Raw genomic sequence first — 24,309 nt, 5'->3', positions numbered from 1 at the left:
TCCTCTCACTAAGTTCTCCATTGGGAAACCCCTGATCATATCAGTGGTTAATTGTGAACATTGTCCTCTGAGTGTTTTAGTCTTTGGCTGACCTCTAAGGAGACAGCTATATCATGTTCCTCACATTATGCACTTCCAGCCATCCACAACAGTGTTTAGATTAGGTGGCTGTACATGGGGTGAATACCCAGGTGGAAAGGTCTCCTGATGGCCCCTCCTTCAGTTTCTGTTCCATCACAGATAGTTTATACATGCATGTTATTGCATGTTTATTCTCCATAGAAAAGCTATAGAACTAGTCTACATACTCAATGTATGAATAGATCAAAAAATGTAGTATGTATAAACAATGGAATTTTATTGATATGTAAAGAAAAATTAAATTACAGCATTTTTGGAACTGAAGATAAGTGTGTAAAGCAAAATAAGTCAGACAAAATCACAATTTTAATTATATATTTATAATATATGTTATATATGCAAAACATAAACGTAGAGAGGAGAAGGAGACATGTAAACAAGATGCTTACAAAGTATGATAAGGGAGGTAATCAAATACAAGACGTAATAAACATTTGTATCAGGAGTGCAAAACAGAGAATTTAGAAGGAAGGCACCAACAGGAAGTAGAGGGTAGCTAAGAGAAGGCTATGGGAGTAAATAAGAACCAAGTATGATGATATATGCATATGAAAATATCACCATGAAGTCCATTTCTTTATATCCTAACCCAAAAATATAATAAAAACTAAAGGTTACTTGAAAAAGTAGACACCAAAAAAGTAGAGACAAGACAAAAAGAGTAATTTATAAAACTAACCATTGCTTTATAAAATTTTACTTTAATGATATCCAATATTTGAAAATGGTAAGATTCAAATTTTCCAGTGTGGATGATTTATATTAGTAATAATTCAGATAGGGTTTTTTTAAGTGGCAATGATTGTTCTGCATTAATAATAAAATTTGATTCAGTTCATTGGTATATTCTACTTAAAAAATAATTAGACTCACTAAACCTTACCAAAATGAAAACCGTATGAGTTCTGTGAGTCTTAATTAATCTGTTGATTTAAATGTATCCAGTGAAGTTACATAGGAAACAATACACCTAGACAGGTGGATCTTAATAAAGATATATGAGAATATTTCCCAATTAGTGACAGTAAAAAGTATGTATCATATCACAAACTCGCAGCCATTCAGACAGAGTTTTTGTTATAAGCCTTTAACACCATTTTTAAATATGCAGAGTACAATTCTATTTCAGGTGTTTGCATTGTCTGTGGCTTAAGATAATTTTGAAAGGCTCATTGGAATTGATGATTTTCTTCAAAGTGAGGAAAAAGATAATCTTATAGATATTTTAAGTTATACTGTTTTAATTTCCATAATTCATATAAATATGAAAAGCCATCTCTCTGTAATACAATTGGCTCAAGTAGTGTGTGTTTTCTAAATAAAGATAGGGACATATTCTAATGTAGAATTTTTAAGGTTGGGATAACTTGTACATGTCCACTAAGTTTTAATATATTTTATTTTTCTCAGTTAAAGATGAGAATATTGGCCCCATTACTGAGGAACAGGTATATGGTTATTTCTCTTGATTATTATATTGTGTGAAGATAGTTTTTTTCCTCACATAGTCCACTAATAATCTTGTCATACAGAACTCCTGTAGACAGATTATTTAGAGTGAAGTGGCTGGGTTTCTTCATGACACCCAGTATCACACTGAAATGGCTCAAGTGACAGAGTATAAAGATTATTTTAGATAACCATTTCATCACATTGTATTGGAATATCCAAACATTCCAGAGAGATTGTCTGAAGATTCTCCTTCCTCTGACGAATTTCCAAAGTACTGTCCTTACAACGCAAACATGACTGGATGACCAAACTCCCATGTTCTGAAAATTGATCACGAAATTCTGACGTCATAAAATAATACACAACTGGATCAAGACAACAGTTCAGATTTGCAAGACACAAGGAAATGGTGTGGAAACACAGAGTGCTCTTAATAAAGGAACAGTTTGAGAAAACACGTTGCTTTACCATCATAAAGAACGGGAAGTTGAGATGGTAAGGAGTGAAACAGACTATGAATACCACTGCACACATTAGGACCATTCTCAAAGCCTTTTTCCTCTCCTTAATATTCTGAGGTGGATCTTGGAATTCCTGTAAAGATTTTCTTGTTTTCCATGTGCAATATGTAATAATTACAACAGGCAATACAAATCCTCCAAGTTCAGCAGCAGTTATCATACCAATGGAAGAAGCCATACTAATGTCGTGAAGCCCTAAATCAGCAAAGCATGATTCACTTTTATTGGCTAAGCCAGCACTTCTCAGGATGGGAAGTGGCAAACAGGCAGTCCCCACAACAATCCAGATGACAGCACTGATTCCCACGTCGTACCTACGCTTCCAGTTTCTAGCTCTGAATGGCTTGAGGAGAAAGAGGCACCTCTGAAGGCTAATGCAGGTCAAGAAAAAAATGCTGGCATACATGTTGAGATATTTCAGATAGAAGCAAAGCAGGCAAAGGGCCCTCTGGAACGGCCAGTGACGATTGATATAATAGTAAATCCGAAGAGGTAAGGACAGAACATGAGCAAGGTCTGCCACTGAGAGGTTGATCATGAAGATGATGGCCTTGTTCTTCTTGCTGATGAAGCGGCACAGAACCCACAGGGCTGCACTGTTAGCCAGGAGACCCGGAATGAATATGAAGATGTAGGTGGTTGCATACAAAGAGTACTGAAATGTCAAAAAAGTGACATTGCAATTCCTCTCAGCAGCGCTGGTACTATTGCTGCCCATCTTGAATATCTCAGTGTGTTCAGCAGGGAAAACTATGGAATTATGGCTCCTGCCAAAAGATATAGGTGGTTGCAAAGAGGAAGTACTGAAACAGCACCTGTAGATAAGTGTACTTTACTCTCATACTGTTTATGCTGTTACTTCCCATCTTGAGTGTTCATGTTCCTTCCTTAGGAAAAGCCTTTGCATGGTGATTTCTGTAGAAAATAAAACAAAGAGTCAGAAGCATGTCAACACACATGTGAATATGTGTATTGGTTGTATTCCTACCACAGAGGTGTTTAAATATGTACTTTCATAAATTTGAAAGCTCTCATCTATGTAAAATTAAAATAGTGTAGCAATTTACCAAAAGATAAATAGTAGTAAGGAAGTTATTTTCAAGAATGTTTTCATGATATTTTAAGATCCTTATTTTGACAACTTTAGCTAGGATTTTACTCAGACAAAGAATCACCAAAGTTTCATAGCCAACCAACATCCAAGATCTCATGGACAAATAGCCCCCAGACAAATATCCCAACACCCATGTGAAGTTCCATGTTGGATGTGTATAACTGTTTCTGCCTAAAGTTTGAGATTTAGCAGAGTTACTGTCATCATCTCTGGGTAAATGAAATCTTAATCCATGTCCAATAGCTACCTTATAAATTATTAGATGATTGCTAAGGTGAGCTATGAATTCATGTGAACGACTCATGGATTAAGGCTCTAACCAAGGACTGGCAGGTCACCAGGCTTTCTGGATGACATAGTCTTGGGAAAAACAGAGCTCCCTTCTTCAATATTTACTGAAAGCATGGTTTGTTTTGTTTGTAACACCTTCTATAAGCTCTTTCACAAAAGTTCCGTGTTTATTAGACATACCATGGCAGCTCCAGACACTTATATACACTGCAACTATCTTCTCAGAATTTCAGTCAACTACCAAAAGCTCTAGATGGTATCCCATCATACATGAAGCAAGCGGTTGTTTCTTCCCTTTAGCTCTCAGTTCCAGTGAAAATTATTCATGTAAATATTATATATTCAGTGATCATAAATTTTAGAAATATCTTCCATCTATTTAGTGATTTAAGATCTGTTCTCATGTTGTTTCAACTTAGTTATTCATGTCAAAAAGACAAAGTAGTCTACTCCCTGTTAGACATGAAAGCTCTTCAGATATCTCAAGATAACAATCATGTCTTTTCGCAAATCATCCTTATCCAGATTAAACATTCATTTCCCTAATATGACATTTTCCTTGTTCTTGGTTTTGTTTTATGTTAGGTCATTATTACTTTTGGCCAAAAGCCACTACAGTACAGCTTATTTTATTCCTGAAGCAAAAGTTTAACTGCTAAATGTTTGATAATATTTTATGAAATATATTTTATATACTCTGATTTCAAACACAAAAGAATAAAGAATATTTTAATGTTTCATTGTACTTTTTAGTACTTGAAAGGGCTATACTTTTAATGAAGCCAAAAAATGAATCAGGCTTAATGGTAACAAGTACTCAAGTGGTCAAGTAAAATGCATATGTTGCAATGGCTCTTGATTTAGTCTGGAAAGTAATATAGGGTCTCAGACCATGTATACAAACATAGAAACAGCCAATTAAAAATTGTAAAAATGTGGTCAATTCAGACAAAGCCCATACAGTGTTAAAACCCATTTGATGTCTCTGCAGTGAGTGCATGTAACTCTTGGATAAACTGTATTTACTGTGCTGAAAGTTCAGGGCTTAGTCAAACAACCAGGTCATTCAGGCAAACAGCTACTTTCATTTTTTTTTCCACTGAGTTAAATATGCAGCTGAATGGGGCGATTGGTTCAGTTGAGTGTAAACAGAGACAACACTATCACCTTTTAATAATTTTCTTGACTAAGTGAAATAATTGATATTGTGTTGTTTATATTCAGACTAATTTTTAAAAAAATACTTTCAAAACACAAACGAGGTGGAGTATTCAAATTCTACCATCTTTGGTTTCATTATGAACATGAGTAACAATTACTAAATGTTTATTTTGGTCAGATGCTATAATGGGTACTGTGTGTAGATTCTATCAATCTTTGACACCAATGTTAAGAAACAATGATACATAATGGCTGTTTTGTCAGATGAACAAAATGAGGCTTCCAAAAGACAAGAGTCACTTCCTCCATGAAGCATTTTTTGACATCCACAAGTTAAAAAAGTCATTTTTCTGCATTTACCATCTCCATAATTCTGTCCATTCTCTTTAGTAAGTGTCACATAATATTTCTGGCATGATGAGGTCACTTTTTCCCCAGGTGGCCTTACTGTGTAAAATAGCTAGAAATCTATGTGCCAAATACTCACCCTCTTATTACATCTTTTCCTCCCAAAATAAAAGTCTAGTAGAGGTCTTGAATCTTTGAAGTGTCTGTTGACTGTTGTATAATTAATTTTATGAAAGACAATTGAATATGAGAGACAGAAAGTCTCTGAGAGGAAGAGAATGAATGGGAATGAATGAGTGTCTGGGGATTAGAATTTAGCTGTGATGTTTGGCTTGACCACCAGGTGTCATAAGTACACCAATGTTCAAATAAATAGCCACTTGAAAGGGATTTGTTTGAAACCTCATTAATAGAAAAATTAAAGGAGAGATCAATAGGCATCCCGTGAACTTCAGAAACAAATTCCTCTCTACAGTATTTTAGAAGACTTGGTTTATTCTTGTTTTAAGCTTCCATACTTCATAATCATTTTCTAGAGATTTATATTTCTAGATATATTATAAATTCCTAAATTATAGATCTGGTAGAGGAATCTAGATAAGAGTCAGTTACTTTTTAAAAGAGGAAAACAATGCCAGAATAGGGAAAACTAAAAGTTTAAGTTCACATAGAGAGATAGTGGTGATGGCTGAACTGGGGTCTCTTGGCTCTCACCACAGAAACTTTGAAGATGGAAAGCACATTTTTGTAATTATACGATAGCACAAATGTTCAGAAATGAACCAATGCCAGGTTTTAGACCACTAACCTTGACACTGAACTGTTAAAGCAAGAGGGATCTCTTCTTTCCAATTATTCCAGGGAAAATACACTAGTTTTAAATGAATGATTCTAGTCCATGACGATAAAATTGTATAAGAAGCTACCTTTTAAAAAAACCTTAATTACTTTATTTTTAATCTTTCATTATTTCTACACATAAGGAATTGAGTTCTATTAGAAAACCAAGATAAGCAAAGACAAAACAAATTTTATTAATGTAAAATACTCGGCCTGAGATTCTGATACAGTCTGGTTTTATCCATACACAGACATTTATATATAAAACATTTATCAGGCTCAACAGTTTCATTCAAAAATTCCAGGAAATTTTTCTATGTATGCTGATTTATAAATTAATTCATATAAAGCCATTTTAAGTGAATTTGACTTCTATATACATATAAATTTATAAACACAGTTTTAATCACTTAATCATAGTTACTGTAAAAGTCCATGTCAGTAACATTTAAATCATAAATTTAATTGATATTTACATTTTTATTAGAATTATCTAGTATGATTTATTTAATTAATGGACATTGTAGTAGATTACCATTTCCTTTGTTATTAGAAACAATTAGAAAGTCCAGGATGGTGGTACCTGCCTATAATTCCAACTTGGGAAGGTTCTGAAAGGAAGATCAAGAGTTCAAGGTCATCATTATTACATAGATATATCAAGGGCAACCTCGTGTCCTATGAGATCTTTTCTCAAAAAACAAAATTAAAAGCCATGATAACATTATTGCACATCCATCTTTATATCTCAGAACAACCTGTTTCTTAAATTTTAAGTTGGGTTGCTAGGCATTAAATGTATATTCAAATTATCCAAGAAGGTTTCCCATATGAAACTTCAAAGTCCATGTTCTTTTCTGTAACATCACAATGTCAAATAGATCAATGTTCCAAATAGATCAAATCCTATCTATCTAGTAGTAGTACAATATAGCTAAGTATGACTCAATCAAATGATAGCTGACAAATTGTGAATTCATATGCTGAACATAGCTGTATACACTGTTAAATATTTAAATAAATGTAAATAATATATCCTTTACCTCATATATTTATGATTTTTGAGAGACTACTTAAGATTTCCTGCTAACTACTCTCCAGTATTCTAAGTGCTATTTTGTGATGATGCACAGTAGACCTCCAGATTGTATGACTCATCCCTCAGCACATGGCTGATGGATCAGCTGTAGTTAGAAAACTACAAGAGTTATCTTAACATCATAATGAAAAAATAGTCTTGAAAGTTACACTTTAAATAGGCCTGTAACTACAAATCTAAATACTTTAATACATGGTCCTCAAAGTTAATCATTCTGCAGAGTGATCTAGAATGCAGTCCTACTAGAATTTCTCATTCAGTAGATCTGAAATGGGAACCACTAATAAGCATTTATAATAATTATCTCATGGAATTCAAAGTCCGCTCTGAAAATGACTGCTGTAACATACCTCCAATACCAGAAAGAATTGTTTTGGCTCAGGAAAGTGTTTTCTCTCTCTCTCTCTCTCTCTCTCTCTCTCTCTCTCTCTCTCTCTCTCTCTCTCTCACACACACACACACACACACACACACAAACCTTTTCATATCATTTAACTCATTTTTTTTTCTTTTCCACATTGGAGATGAGGAAATTTTTTGACAAGTTTGTGGTCTATTTTCCAATAATTTCTAGTATAGTCTGGAATCTTTATCTATACTCAAGTATCTCTCCCTTCTTGATATCCTGAAAAAATACTACTAATAATAATACAAAACATTAAAGGAGGTTTTGCTCAGTGATTAAAAGCACTTGTTATTGCAAAGGACTGGGGTTAGATTCCCAGTCCTCACAGGGAGGGTACACCACCTCCTCTTAGAGCAGGCACACACGTGGTGCACAGACATACATGCAAGCAGAAAACTCATGCACATAAGATAAAAAGAAACCTAATTTTTAAAAGTTAAAATACTGCATAGTATTTAGGTTTTTAAAAATAGTTAGGGTTCTCTGTTTAAAAAAATAAATAAATTTTCACAATTGAAAAACAATCTCAGTTATCTAAAATAGTTATTTATTATCCAATACATCTTTGTGCAAGGATCATTGAACTTATTTCTGAAACTTCTTATACAACTAGTTCCACACAAAAATTATTTTTTAATGTTCAGAGTCCCAGCCATGCTGTGGCTTTAGCACTTGTATAAACAATGTTTCTCAAAATCCAAACTATGTTAAGACAAAACATGCGTTATAAGAAAACAAATTACTTTGTCTTAAACTTCCTAGTCCTCCTTCAGTGTTAGGAACCTCAAAACAGGAGGTTCAATAAAAGTCAAAGGACACAGTGACTTTAAGACTTTCTTTGGCTTCAAAATATAGCTGGTAAAAATGCTTTGCTCATTTGTGGCTGATTTTCATTTTAACAGTAAAATCTATTTCTGATTTTACTACTACCCCCTCCCCCAGAATTTGGAAAAACTCATAAACTTTGTCCCAAAGCCACCTATTTCAAATTCTTTTTTATCTGGTGCCAATGTAACTTAAATTCAGTTTTCTGGCTTTGTTTATTTTTCTTCCTTGACCATAAATATACTATAGTAGTACAACTAGCGACTATTTTCAGACAGATCTTAGCTTGAAAACAAGTATCTGTGCTTATGAGTTGTTTTTCTTGATTTATCTTATCTACAGTCTTGTAAATTACACAATGTTGCACCATTGTTTATACGTTCAAAGACGGAAGCTAATTTTCACAATGTTTGCATCTGGTATATAGTAATGTCATGGTGCTTACCGCTTTTATTCTCTTTTGTTTTGTGAAATTCTTCTGAGTCATAAGAGAAGACAAAATATAAATACATTTCAAAGCTCAGTTTAAGTTTCATTTACCTCAGGAATCTGCTCATGACTTTATAAGCCCTCTCAATCTCAATTTTCTTTGGATTTTTAATGTATTTGCCAACTTACAACTGCATGGGTACCATATTTCATGACAATGGAATTTACTGAAAATTCCTAATGTACCTTCTATACCTTTGTATGATTTAAAACTCATAACAACTCAGAATTTGACAACTGAAAGCTGGTACATAATTTTATAGTGTTTGGAGAATAGATTTTAAGTTATAACCTCCTTAATGTGCATATTATCTTAGTGTTTTTGAAACATAGTTCCTACTCCTTTGGAAGTGTGCATTTACATGATGCTATATGACTTAATGATGCTATGACTTAATCCCTACGATGTGTACTGATGACTAGCCTTAGACATAATCACCAAATCATATTCCTATTCTCTTGAACTTTAAAATATATAGTCACTTCTTTTATCCTGTTTTACTCAGTTCTATCCTGACACAAATAGCCACTGTCTTTGTCTCTTGTTTAGCTTCTAAGTCTCATTGAAATTGAACTGATATTAATCTGAAGTGAAGTTCTTTAAGGTAAGGGATTCAAGTGCAAACAACTGAGAAAATCAACAGTGAAGGCCAAAGAAACATAAATAAATAAATAAATAAATAAATAAATAAATAAATAAATAAAAAATATTCACAAGGAAATTTCTATGTGACATAATTGACAAGGAATTAGAATATTCAATAAATAATGTTATAATACCATGAAATATTGAGACAATGAATACTCGAGAATCCCATTAATGCCTAAATGTCTGAAATCAAACCTAAGCAAATTAGACACATTGGGGGAAAGGTATACATTGGTAAAATGGAATAAAATGAATGACTATATTCAACTATATGTTTCCTACAGAGAACAGATGTAATGTATTATCAATATTCACAAGACTCTGAATTCATTCTCAGCACTAAAACACTGAAACAAATCTACTAATATGTTAAGGGTGTCATATGCCTTAATTTTAGTTCCCTGACTAAGACTAAAGCTCAATAATTCAAGGCAAAGGTCGGCAAACTAGAAAGAGGAGAGATGAATTAAGAGAAGGAAATTTTGTACTTTAACAAATATAAAGAAACTTATGGGCTGGAGAGATGGCTCAGTGGTTAAGAGTACTGACTCCTCTTCCAGAGGTTCTGAGTTCAATTCCCAGTGACCTCATGGTGGCTCACAACCATCTGTAATAGGATCTAATGCCCTTTTCTGGTATGTCTAAAGACAGCTACAGTGTACTCATCATATATATAAAATAAATAAACTCTTTAAAAAAAGAAACTTACAAGCTGTTAAGTAACAGGTGGGTAAAAATATCACAAGAAAAATATAAAAATGTTTTAATTAGTCTTTAGAAAAAAAGTTTTAGATTAAAAGATATATTAAAAGAGCATTTTGAAATCTATGGCCTAACATTCTACATTATAGAAGCATCAATAGAAAAAAAACACTAAATGAAAATCTTGCAACATTACAATATGAATAAACAAATATAATATAAAATAATAGAAATAAACAAATGAAGCCAAAATTTGTTCCTTGAATACATAAACAAAACTGTGAAGCCTTTAACTTGACTAGAAAAATAAATTAAGCAAAAAAATACCACAACTTACTAATAACAAGGGTTGAAAGAGAAGACATTACTGACTGACTAGAATAAGGGTTATAAAAATACTATTAACAACAGTGTGTCAATGTTTATATGGCTAAATTTAAATATTTACAGAAACTAGCCAAATTTTATTTTAATTTTTTTCTTTTAGATATCAAATGGACCTAAGAAGAAAGGAAACAAAATTCACAATCAATAATCATACCAGAATGAAAAGAGTAAGCTCTGAAGGCTTCACTAATGACTTATAAAGCTTTTAAAAAATGAATTAAGACTTAAGGTTCAATGTTGTTAAAATGCCAATGGAGCCATAATGTTCTACAAATTAATTGCAATGTCTGTCAAATCATAGCTGCCTTATTGACAAAATGATGCAAAAAAATTTCTCCAAAAATACAAAGAGCTTATAATAAGAGAGAAAACATAGACAATGCAGACTTTCACATTTGTAATGACAATAATCAATGTGGCTGGAGCATAATGATAGACACCATATAGATTAATAGAATATATTTTAAAGTTTAGAAATGCAACTTATAATTTGGCAACTGGAAACATGTACATGATTTTACAGTGTCTGGGGAATTTGTGAAGTGTGTGATCAAGGGGTGCTCTAGAAGAGAACCAATAATATGTTAGAAGAAATAATAATTTGATGATTATAGAACAACTGAATAGCTGAGCAGGAAAGTAGGAAGTTGGTAGCCATCACTGCCTTGATGTTTTCATCTATTATCTCAGCTAAGATATAGTACTATTCAATCACGCATGAACACACACACACACAACTTTATGAGCTCCTAAGAAGATTCCTTATCTTTTCAATTGTAGATAGTACTGTAAAGAAAAGCATAAGTTGCAGCTATCTCTTTTTAGAACATAGTAATTATACAAAACAGTAGTTTTCCTTATGGATATTTTCATACATGTACACAATTAATTTGCATATTACTCCATTCTCTTTTCCCCTTCTTTTTTCTCTTTCCCATTGGTGACCCCACCCCAAATTAGTCTCCTTTCTACTTTCATTATACATACATAATGTTAAATTTTCCATTCATCAAAACAAATGTGATAGTTGTGTTTCTTAGTCTGACTTATTTTGTCTAACAGACTGTGCTTCAGGTTTTCTTTTCCATTTTCCTTGTGATGAAATCATTTTCTACTTCAAGCTTGATGAATACCCCTATTATACAACACTGCCTTTACCTATTCCTTCATTAAACTACAGCTTGGATAATTCTATATATAGCTTTTTGTGGATAGTAGTGAAATAAATATAAATATTCGGCTATCATTCATTCCTCACAGAATAACATGATAGCTCTGATTTTAGGTTTTTGAAGATTGTCCATAGTGGTTTTCATAACAGCTAGACTAATAGACATTTTAATTAACAGAACAAAACAATTCCTTTTTTTAATGTTGTATTGGTTGCTTTCCTGGTTCTGAGTTAAAAATACTATGACCAAGAACTTAAAATTACTTTAGCTTACAATTCCAGAGGTGAAGATCGTAATGGCAAGAAGAGGCATGACAGCAGGCAGCTGGACCAGGAAGCTGAAAGATCATATCTTCAGCCAACAACATGAAACAAAGAGCAAACTGCAAGTGGAACAAAGCTATAAAGTTCAAATCCCACCCCAGTGACACATTTCCTCCAACAAAGCCATAACATTGTAAAGATTCCATAACTTCCATTAACAGTGTCACCAACTGGGGACAACATCTTTAAATATCTGAGCCTATGGGGAAAATTTCTCCCTCAAAGCACAATACACATAATACCAATACTTTTATTTCCCTTGGTGGAAGTTATTCTGGGTTATCAAAACAGTGGCAATGTTTTGATTTGTTTCCTGGTTGGCAAGGATCTTGAACATTTTTCATGCACTTACTGCTTCCACCACTAGGTGGTGTGTAGGTCTGCACGTTTGGGGGAAAGAGGCAGTGACTCCATATTCATGGGGGTCTTGTCCTCATGATTTCTCCTTGTCTTTGTTTCTCACAAAGATGGAACACTACCTTAGGCAAAGCTGTGTGTATAACAACTAATTGGAAGCTGCTTATGCTAAAATATCACCGACTCCTCACTTGTACTCACAAGGTTACTAAAAACTGGAATGAACCTGAAATCTCTGCCATACTTTTATGTATGTCTTTCTGCATTACATCAGCTGATGGCACATTGGCCTTATATCCATAAATACTGCTTAGTAATACTTTTTGCCCCTGATTCTTGCTCTGTTTAAATCTAAAATTCACGTCAGCTCTGCAAACATGTACTTGGAGTCCTTGAGAACTCTTCTCTTTCTACTTTTCGAGATTGCTTATTTTTTTTAATTGGACTATTGGGGTGTGTAATGAAGTAAGCTTCTTGGGGCTGCCAGAGCTCTGACTTTCACTCTAAAATCTCAGTGGAAGAGATTCATTCCAGATAATCAAGCATATGACAAGATTTTAATATGTTTCAAAACATTTCCATGAAATGCTTTAGGGGAAATCATTTAGATAATCTGCATAGATACCTTTCAACCCATTGGAAACTGTAACAGTAGAGACTTCCACAAAGAAATTTGCAGGTAGTGGCTTCAGCCTGTGTATTTGATCCTGCTTATTCTGAAAGGACAATCTGACTTCATAATTTCTGCTTTGCCTAGCCAGCATATACTGTGGTATAGGCAATTCCTTGTGACCTGTCTCTTAATTTATGCTTACTAGTTCTGTTTCACAAATTGAATATTGACTGACATTGATATGAGTTGCTGGAGTACTTTTTAAAAAGAACCATCTTAAGAATGAATTTTGGAATTTTTCCTGGAATTTTATGAATTTGATGTTCACTAATCTGATTAGAATTAAATGTCTCAATGACTACTGTAGATGGTAAAAACATCATGGCAGCCCAAGGTGTGATTTGGCAATTGAGGTACTCAAAATATTGTCATTGAAATTTTCTAATCAATCTTAAATTCAATGAAGTTGTAGAATATTGTGTATTTATCCATTATACTTATAAACTTCAAATATGTAGAAATACAGAATAGAATTGCTTATTTCTCAATATGTAAGAGGAAATGACAAAAGAAAAGTTTAAGCCCATGGATTGAATTTGAAGCTGAAGTTTCATGTTGATAATTTATAAGCACTTTCATTTTCTATTAAAAAAAATCTTATCTTCTGCTGTCATAGGGCCAATTTAGTTCAACCAAAACAAATGTCATCTTTTAAGTTTCCAATTACATAAATAATTTTCTTAAAGAAAAGCACTGACTGGAAATACACAGATAATAAATCTGAACTGGAAACACAACAACAAATTCAAGTGAAGCTGGCAATATTAAACATCTAAATTGTTCTGTGTTCTCTTTAGTCAAAACAGGCCCCTGAATTCTGCCTAAAGATTTTACTGTCCCTTTGCCTTGGGAATTTATGATAGCATCCTGTGTGGTAGTGTCTCTGATTCTTTTCAAGACTCACTACCCTAAGACCTCGTGCTTCTAAACCAAGAATATCATTCTAGTCCTAGTAGGTGTCAATAAGTAAGGCACGATGTATAAATCACAAGCCTTCTATCTCTGTGAAATGTCTAACTATTTCTGTGGACTATGTTGACATAACCCAATAAAGGTGACAGATAACATGCCATTTCAAAGGTGCTTTCTTTCACATTTGGGTAAACCATGCAGGCTTTGCTACTTTTTGTTTGTGCAATTTGTGGTCCCCTAAAATCTCCATGTTAGAATAAACTCACCAATAAGATTATACTAAAGGGTGAAATTTGGAGGAAAGTGGTTAAGTGAAGTCCTTATGAATGTAACTGCTAATTGTAAAAGTGCTCTCAGAGATTTGCCTTCCACCATGTAAAGATGTGTGAAGAACCTACCAAGTATTTGCCAGAATCAAAGAAAATTATCACTAGGACCCCATGGTACTTTACCTTGATATTATACTTCTTACTTTGAGTTCATGACTATAAGCTCTTTAGCTTATGTTTCCCAAATAAACTAAGAAAATAAATGTACTAAATGATCCACAAATGTATAATGTCTATTGGCTTTCAGGACACACCCTCTGTAGCAAATCAATGTTGCAATGCAGCAGAAATAATATTTATGGCATCAACAGATGACAATACTATATATAAGGAGCTTTTTGGAGACTCCTTATAGGCAAATAACATTGTACATTATTGTAATTTGGAAGGAAAAACTGTCATCCTTTTCAGGATGTGTTGTAGGATTGTTAGTTGGCCTTCCTAAAGAGTTAACATGCGACTTGAGTTGGTCATCTTAGACTAAGTAAACTAGCCCTTTAGTGCCACAAATTTATAAATGTATAGCAGTAATCCATTATCAAATGTAAATTATATATACCAGACTTTAACAACTCCAAAAGCACAAATAACCTCCATGAAAAGTAAAACAAACTTCACAGTCAGGACCATTATGCTTTAGGATATAGTCCATTAACTACAGAACTAAATTCTGGTATGGTTTTCAAATGGTTCTGTATGATGTGTAAACACAAATGAAGGTGTACTACTGCAATATTATAGCCTCTTCCTGCAACTGCCCCCCTGAAGATTATAGCAAACTTAATACTCTTGGTGAAAAGAACATGTAAAGGTGACCATGACTATCCATTTTGCTCAAAAGTTAAAGTCCCAGGAGGCATGATCCTATCTGAATTTGTGTGTCACAGCTGATGTTTTAGAAGGACAATCTGTGATTCAGAAAGTGTACCGTGCTGGGGGGTTTGAGGAAAAAATATCTGGCTAGAATTCTCTAGTTAATGTAAATTTAATAGTAAATGGTTAGACAAGCATATGGAACCTGTCCTAGATTAAGTAATAAAAGCCACAGCCTTGGGCTGACAATTCATACCCACTATATTAAAATGACAAGTCAGAAATAAGAAATATTAGAGAACATGGATAACAATTAGAGTATATTTCTGGTTAGAACATTAAATGTAGTGCTGTTTTGTAACACAGGTTGGAAGTGCCTCAAAATGTTACACAGAATTACTGTATGGCTCAAGCCATCCAGCTCCATGCATTATAACCAAAGAAATTAAAACTTCAAGAATGATAAAATTCATGTGTGAATGTTAATAGCAGTATCATTCATTGCAATAAATACAGAAATCAACCACAAACCCATCAATACAAACTGAAAAAATACAATATCAGGATGGAGGCAAAGTACACTGATATATAAAAAGGATCAGATAAAACGTACTAAATGAGCAAAAGTCTAATTTGAAGTTTTAAAATGCAACATTCTTATCAATTTCATTAATATGTAAAGGAAGAAATATCACAGGAACATATCAACTAATGAACTGGACAAAATCCCGTAGTCATATTACAACTTTATAAAAACTAGAAATATTCAGAAACGATCTCAACACAATCAGTTGCAGATAGTGTCATCATTCAAGATACTACCAGAAGCTCTAGCCATCACAATAAGACAGAGAAAAGAAGAAATAAAGAGCAAATATAAACCAAAAAAGACATAATATTTATTTGAAAACAATGACTTTCAAGTTTAAAAAAAATGAAGGAATCTAGGAAGGCCCTAACCTCCCAAAGACGTTAAATGCAATAGTGGAGGGGTATCCAGGGGCCCCCAACAAGTCAGAGAAGACAGGGAGATGGTTGAGAAAAAATTGTGGGAGAGATTGGCCAGAAGGGGGCTGTGGGTGATTGTGCATGATATAAAGAGGAAAAGTTAAAAAATTAAAATTAAATTTAAAAAATTCATAGATACAACAGTGATACATTTATAACAGCAGAAAAATCCTTGCATAGTTGTATATAAATCTAACAGAACATACACAGGAACTATATATTGAAATGTACAAAATGCTGATATAATGTCCAGGTTTATATCTAAAAATATGTGTTTGTGAATTGCAAGATTATAAAGGCCAATCCTAAGGGGTCATCTCTAAACAGTTGTATTTATAACCAACAAACTATATGTGTTTATCTCTATATATATTATGAAAATAATATATGTATATATCATATATTATTATATATTATATATTATATGTTATATGTTATATGATATGTTATATTATATCATATATTATATTAATTATATATTATATACATTTTAAATATGTAACAAAAACTGTTATAGAAGATGAGGTTTTGAATCAGAAATAGTTTGAGGTAGTAGAGTTGGAGAAGGAAAGGGTGGGGTGGTTGATGCAAATAGTGTATTCATGTATGAAATTCTCAGAAATCTTTTTAAAATATATATTTAAAGGTCTAGATGTTATTCTTGTTAGTTATTGTCAATTTCACACAAACCGGAGTCACCTAGAAAGAGGGAATCTCAATTGAGAAAATGACTCCATCAGATTGGCCTGTATGCAAGTCTCTGGAGCATTTTCTTGATTGAGGAGAGAAGGTCCAGTCCACTGTGAGTGGCATCACCCTTGGGCAGGTTGTCCTGGGTTGTATAGCAAAGCAAGCTAGTAAGCAGAAGTTGTTCACAGTCACTGCTTCAGTTTTTGCTGATTTTTGCCCTGAGTCCTTATCCTGAGTTTCTTGAGTTGAGGCGTTGACCTAAGAGTTTTAAACTGAAATAAACCCTTTCTTCCCCTAAGTGGTTATTTATTAATGTTTTATCACCACAGAGAATCAATAGGACAGATGTACACTCTCCTTAGCCTGATTTATAGTTTACTAAGATCCCAAACTCCAGCAGATATTTTCATAGAATATGATGCTGCTTATTTGAAAACTTTTATCATGAGGCAAAGAAACGACAATAAATAAGATAGTTATGAAAGACAAATTTAGGGCAATCACTGAACATGATTTTGTGCTTTTTTTCTTTCTTTTAAATTTTGAGACAAGGTTTCACTCAGTTAACTAGGCTGGCCTTTAACTTGCTCTGTAATCCAGGCTGACTTTGAACTCATAACTTTTGCTTCAGCCTACCAAACAGCTGTAACTATAAGCTTACTCCACTCTACCCAGTTGTGACTCCCACAGCAATAAAAAAAAAACATGGTAGTTTGGAACACTAAAAAATTTTGCTTAAGTAAATTAAGTGAAAAGAACAAAACAACATAAAAATGCACACTTTTCTAATTTTACAGAAGTACAAAATTTAATAAAGAAAAATTAGCCCTTAGTCAATGGTATTTTGATAACTATATACTCATAGGAGAATAAAAGTTTGTTAAACCATACACAAAATGCCTCATACTATAAAACTAACTATAAAAACATAATGATATTAAGCACCAGGGTGTGAAAAGTCTTCAGAATTTGTTAGTAAAATTTTCTTAGCTATTACACAAAATGATAGTATAGGAAAAAAAAACTAAATAAAATAACAAAATTTGACCTTGTGAAAGTTTAAAACTCTGTTCTATGAAAGAGGTTAAGAAGATGTAAAGAAAGGCAAAGCTTTGAAGAAAAATGCTTGTAAGCTACAAATGTAAGAAGAAATTTGTATTTGATATATATTAAAGAAAACTCTTAAAGCACAACTTAAGGAAACAATGTAACTAGAAAACGGAGAAAGGACATGAATAGTTTATTTTTTCAAAATGGAACTGTGAAACACACTTACACACACATACAGGGGAGGGAAGAAGAGAAAGGGGAGGAGGAGGGAAGAGGAGAGAAAGGAGAGAAAGAAAGGGGACATTATACGAAGGGAAATACAACTTAAATCTACAATGAGTTATAATGTACTTACTAGGCTGTATAACGAAAGTATTTGCAACAGCAAATGTTACAGGGAGACAGAACAAGTGGATCTTCCATACATTAATTCTCTATGTTAAATATCAATTGTTCTGCAAAGATATTTGACAGATTTTAGCAGAACTAAAAGTACATATACTAATCCTAGAAGCTCTTCTATGTTGGTGCCATAGAAAAATCAAACTATAGCCATAAGAAACTTGTAACTAAATACTCTCTGCCCTTTAGCTATAATGTTCTCCCTCTAAAACAGAATGGAAACAACTCAAATACTTTAGTGGATTAATAGGTAAATAGATAAACAAGGTTTGTTATAGCCCTATCCTGGTGTCATGTTTATTAATAAATTGAACCATCTATTGATACAGAAAACTAAACATATAGGTTTCAAAGGAACTAGATGTGTGAAAATGCCCCATCAAAAAAGGGGTATTTATTACTTCATTCTATTTGTATAGTGTACTCAATGCAAAAATAAATGGTAATGTGGAAAGCATATGAAACATTATCAAAGTGCTGTGGACTAGGCTGGGCTCAGATATAAGTAGAGCTTTTGTGCTGATGAAAATTTTTCAGATAGTGATATTGTTTGAACATATGAATGTATGTGATAAAATTCACACACATGAGTACTTGCCAAAACCAATGAAATATAAATAAGTTCTGCAGTCTAGTTCATTGTATTATATCACATTCAACTTCCTGCTTTTGATAATATACTATAGTTCCTTAAGATCTTATCCTTAGGGAAAACTTGGTGAAATGTATACAAAGAATCATTATTTTTTTCAATTTCTTGTGAAACAAAAATATATTTGCAAATAATTTTTTTAATTTGATGAGGTTCATTAAGGCTCAACTGTCTGGAAACTAATAAAAGAAGAGTGTGTCCCAGATGCTTCATACATTATATATATATATATATATATATATGGAGGAAATCATTGCATCTCCACTCATGTTGGTGATTTTAATGAGTGTAATCCAAAGTTAAGAAATGGATTTCTACAATACCAACCAACCAGAGCTCCCAGGGTCTAAATCACCAGCCTGGGAGCACATAGGGAGGAACCCATGGCTCCAGCTGTATATGTAGGGGAGGATGGCCTTGTGGGGCATAGGTGGGAGAGGAGATCCTTGGTCCCATGAAGGCTGGATGTCGAGTGTGGGGTAATTTGAGGGTGGGGAGGTGGGAGTGGGGTGTAGGTGGGGGCACATCCTCATAGAAGCAGGAGGAAGGGAGATGGATAGGGGGTTCCTGGGCGGTGGTGGGGATGGGGGAAATGGGGTAAAGGGATAACATATGAACTGTAAATAAAATATCCAAAAAAAGAAATGGGTTTCTAATTTGCTTTTGTTTGTTGTAAATATCACTCTCAGGCTGAAGAAAGTTAAATTGCAAATCTTTCAGAAGCATCTCAAGCAGCCATTGAACTGAATCTGCCATCAGACCAGCTTTCATGTGAGCAATTCTGGGATGCTTTATGTTAAGTCAAGCCGAACATTGAGTTCTCTGACTTACCCACAGAAGTAAGTGCTTCAGCCTCCCTTCAGGCCAAAGCCAACACACAGAAGCCATCCAGAAAAAAAAAAAAAACACTTGAACACTACTGGTAGGAATGGGAATCAGTACAGTCACTTTTGAAAACAAAATTCATTTTCTTCAAAAACATAAAATAAAAGTATATGATCCAGTAACTCTAATCTTGAGCATATATCCAAATAATTAAAACCAGTATGTTGATATATCAACATTTTCATATTAGCATTTTCATGCTAATTTCATGATTAGTCACAAATAGTCAAGATATGAAAGCAGTAAGTCTACAAATAGAAAAATGAATATAAATGTGCCATATATACACAAGGAAATAATGTATAATATTGGAATGAAGTATATTACATGCAACAAAATGGGTAGAAATGAAAGACAATGTACTAAGTAAAATATACTAGATTTAAAAATGTCCCAAATCTCACTTATATGTGAAATTTAAAAAATACTGATTTCTTAGAAACAGAGAAAAAAGGTCTACCAGAGACTAGGGTGAGGATAGATGGAAAAAATGAAATGGTAATTAAATTGTACAAAGTTATCAGGCCTGGTTATGCATGTCTTTAATAGTAGCACTCAGGAAGGCGGATCTCTGAGTTTGAGGCCAGGTCTTCTACAGAGAAAGTTCCAGAACAGCTAGGGCTGCAAGGATGAACCCTGTCTCAAAATACTAAAACTTAAAAAACAAAAAGTAAAACATTAAGCAAGAAAATGTTATAACAATGAACTTCATTACATGGTGATCATAGTAAATAACAATATATATGACAAGATTTCTAAAGGAATACATTTTTAATATTTTTACTACAGAAAGGAAGCTTATGATCAAAGATCATATGGTACTTCATAAACATACACCACTATTTGTAAATTTAAAAATGTTTTAGGAGAAAAATAAATGATTGAAAAGATATGGAAATTACAAAAATAAATTATGCCACATGTTTGTAATAAAGTTTAAGAAGTGAAATTGAAATTTCCAAACATAGAAAAGAAATTTTTACCCGATGATTGAAAGTGTCCACATTTATAACTATATTCTGCTGTTGTGATCTAAGTATGTATTTTAACTACACTCCTGGTTAATAAGTAGGCAAAATGTTAGAAGTCAGAAAATGTCTCTTTATCCCTGCTGTGTAATGTCTCTCCTTTTGGTTCCCTTACCTCCTTTTCAATTACTTAGTACATTTCAAAATGTAGACCTTTCTGGTTTGTGAAAAAAATCTACCAACTGAACGAAAAACTCAGCCAATAAACTCATTAGCTAATTTTTCACTAGCTTAACCTTTTGCCATGATTAGAATCACTTGTGTTTTAAGAAAGGAGAACTTTGAGAGACCATAAATAACCTCTGCATTAGCTTATTCATAGTGACATTTCTGGTTAAAGACAAAGAGAAACACTTCCAGTTCAAAGTGTTGTCTTTTTTTTCTTTCCCAGCCTCAGAATAATGTGCCTAGGCAGTTGCCAATTTGTAAGTCTAACTCTAGTGGTATATTATAATTTTATACCACTAGAAACTTCAGGCAAGTATTATTTTTCCAATCTTGAGCAATAAGTTTGACCAAGTGGAAAATGTCTCATGCTCTAGTGAATAATTTCTTTCTCAGCCTTCTAGGACACACATTCACAGCTGCAGAAAGTAAGACATCAGCACAGAGTCAGCCAACAGAAACCTCTCCCTTCCCCTAGGGTTCTACAATTCAGCAAACATCTAGTCCCTACTAAGCTCCAACTCTGTGTTAAAGTCTGCTGCTAGGGACACATGGATGATTAATTTCCTTCTTCCCTCATCTAGTCTCAGAAGCCACTTGAATAACTGATCTTTCTTCTCATTAAACTTCCTGGGTGGAGTGGGGGAAGGGGAAGTCGTCTGGTGGTGAAAACTCCACCCAGAACTTTTAAGTCTTCTGAGGATATCTTTTGTCAAAACCCCACCAAAACTGTTTCTAAGGAGGGTCTGTCCAGAGAGTACTGTTGATTTCAGCCCCTCTTGAGATTCCCAGAGCTTTGCAGCTTCTAAGCCTGCCTGGATTTCGTATACTGGCTTGAGTATCAGTCACTTTGGAACAACTTTGCTATAGGAAAAAAAAGCCCCACCCATACTTGTGGTCAGAGAGATTAGGCAGAGCTCTCTCAATAGCAGACAGTATGGTGCCGCTTGGCAACCGTAATATACACATAGTGCCATCCTGTGAGTCATGCTCATGTAGTCTACAGCTGTTAGTTTCATTTTGTTACTGGAAAAAAACCAGTAGTACAATAAAGCATTTATCCCAAATTAAAAAAAAAAAAAACTTCATTTGTAGATTTTTTTAAAGAGGGGGATTTACTGTCTTCAACACTTCACTCTGGAGGAAATTAAATTTGCACAAAATACACTGATTTCTTTATCTCAGGAGAAGAAAAAAGTTAGTGTAAATAGGTTTTATTTATATTTTCCTAATAAATACATTAAACATATTTTACTAAGGCTTACAATGTCACATAAAATCACATGTAATTTTACATATTGTTGATAATTTTACGTATAGAAGAATCAAATTCCACATGTGAAATTAGCAGACTTTAAAAAGAACACGTTTTTTAAAAACCACAGAAGGAATTCCTTCTAAAAAGAACAGCAAAATGTTTGGAACGCCTTCTAAAATGCTTCCCATGTTCTCAAATTAAAAATACATCCAAAGAAATGTTCATCGTAAGCTGAGAATCAGCCCCATTGAGACTCGACAGCTGTGCTAAGTTCTAAGGCTTGATGAAAATCCTTTTGTGCTATTTGAAGCCATCACATCCCACCGGAAAATGCATGCATGGAAAATGTCCCAATCTGAGAAAACATGTCAAGTCTCATCTTATGAAAAGATTAAGGCACTTAGATGCATTTACTACTTGAATGCTGCTTTAACTTGGTTGACACAAACCATGGGTTTAAAATTGTAAGTTTATTTTCTCCCGTTGGCTCACACTAACAAAAATGCATTTAATGAACCACAATCTCAACTTTAACATAGAATTGTTAGGAGCAATGTTTAATACAAGTCTGGACCCCTGGTTTTTGTCAGTGGCATGTAAAATTGTAGAGAAAGGAGCTTTCTATCCAGACAGCCACATTTCCTCTCAGAAAGCATGCAGCAGTTTCAGCGAACATTTTAACCACTTAAACTTATAAATAGATATTACCTCACTGAAGTCTCCATTCTTCATAACAATATATCCCCCCAAAGGTAAGATATTAGCAGACTCAGAATTGAGTTTTCAGTGGAAGCAGCAAAAATTCACACTGTCGTTTTCAATTCACAGAGGTTTCTAGTTCTATTTTTGAATGTATGAAGAGAAAGCCAAGAACCTTACCCTTTCTACCCAGATATCCTGTAGTGAACTGCAGGCTTTTACAGCTAGAAGAGGAAGTAGCGTAGTTTATTCAGCAAAACAGGAAAAAAAACAAAATCATTTACCTCTAATGGGAGGTAGAACTGTCCGTCAGCATCACTCAGTTGTTTGGGAAAGCCTTTGCCTCAGAGGATATTGTGGGCAAAGTAAATTCAAATTTTGGCTTTGATAAATTCAGAGTTTCCATGATTTGTACACTTCTTCAATCAGGAACAGAGTATCTGACTTTAATTTGCCACGTATTACAGTTGTTGTCTCAGTCTATTCTGAACATTTAAATTGTGGGCTATGCAAAAAGCCAGCTTAACTGTTAAAATTTTATTTTACCACTGAAAATTCAATTGTTACATATATAAAATTCTAATTGCATTTTTATAGAAAGCAGTAAGTATCAATTTTATATTGATCCCCCATTTTTTCCGTCATATTTTATTCCTTACCATAACTTCTTTCTGCTGCAATCTTCCAGCATCTACTTCTTAGAGAAATCCATTCCCAGTACTGAGAAAGCTACTAGGTAGCTAAACTACTCCACAGTTTGCTTAAACTTATAAAAGATAACTGTGCTTCCAGATATCATTACATCCCATGACTACAATGGCTAGTGTTTCTATCTAAAGACATAAAATGTCATGTGCCTTTGCTATAGTACTTCGAGAGAATTTGTCAAGAATGTACTGAGCTTCCTGCTATGCACACGCCCATCTTATTCTATCATCATCTTTCTTCTTCCTTTTTCCCCCTATGTACATGCAGGCATATGTCTGAGTCACATATGACTTTCAGGCTGGCTATATGAGGTCAATATTTCCAAATTAGAATGTAGCTACATTTTCCCATATTGTCTGTTTTAGAAATTAAAGAATGGCAATAATAAGAACTTCTTTGAGAGTTAGGACAAATCTTATTGGGTCAACCAAATGGAATAATTTGAAATCACCAAAAAGATAGTGATTAGTAAGGTCACGCAAAACAGATGACTTAATGTGTGATTTGTGGTCTTCTTTGAGGTTAAGAATTGTGTCTTCATATACTTAAACAATACTAACTAACATATTAAATTCTTAAAATTATACTGTAAAGACATTGTTAGGGTAGCTTTAAGCATAGCTGGAAAAAGGAACGAAATGCTTGAAAAGCATCACGATTTCTCAGAGTGGAGTGATAAGGATCTTTAGGATTTCATAATCTTATGGCCCCACTGAAATGGCTAAGTAGTAGTTACCTACAGACTTTCATTTAAAACATG

General features: G+C 33.6%; 1 protein-coding gene across 3 annotated transcripts; it reads right to left on the bottom strand.

Moving 5' to 3' along the window:
• Nucleotides 1–394: 394 nt before the first annotated feature.
• LOC117695431 (putative P2Y purinoceptor 10) lies at nt 395–23,674 on the bottom strand. Of its 3 annotated transcripts, none has more exons than XM_076918327.1 (2): nt 23,501–23,674; nt 395–3,029 (listed from the first exon to the last, which is right to left on the bottom strand). In XM_076918327.1, the coding sequence occupies exon 2, from the start codon at nt 2,830–2,832 to the stop codon at nt 1,774–1,776; it is 1,059 nt and encodes a 352-aa protein (XP_076774442.1). In that variant the 5' UTR covers nt 2,833–3,029; nt 23,501–23,674; the 3' UTR covers nt 395–1,773. The 3 variants fall into 3 exon arrangements, with proteins under 3 accessions (XP_076774442.1, XP_076774441.1, XP_034342203.1); XM_076918326.1 differs by lacking the exon at nt 23,501–23,674 and adding an exon at nt 23,022–23,110; XM_034486312.2 differs by lacking the exon at nt 23,501–23,674 and adding an exon at nt 22,851–23,013.
• Nucleotides 23,675–24,309: the final 635 nt, after the last annotated feature.

Source organism: Arvicanthis niloticus, chromosome X (assembly GCF_011762505.2).
Source record: "Arvicanthis niloticus isolate mArvNil1 chromosome X, mArvNil1.pat.X, whole genome shotgun sequence".
Classification (NCBI taxonomy): Eukaryota; Metazoa; Chordata; class Mammalia; order Rodentia; family Muridae; genus Arvicanthis; species Arvicanthis niloticus.
Note: the sequence above shows the minus strand (reverse complement) of the source record. Positions and strands in the feature narration are given on the sequence as shown.

Coding starts and splice junctions, on each gene's coding strand:
- LOC117695431 (XM_076918327.1), bottom strand. CDS start 2,832: ATGGGCAGCAATAGTACCAGCGCTGCTGAGAGGAATTGCAATGTCACT.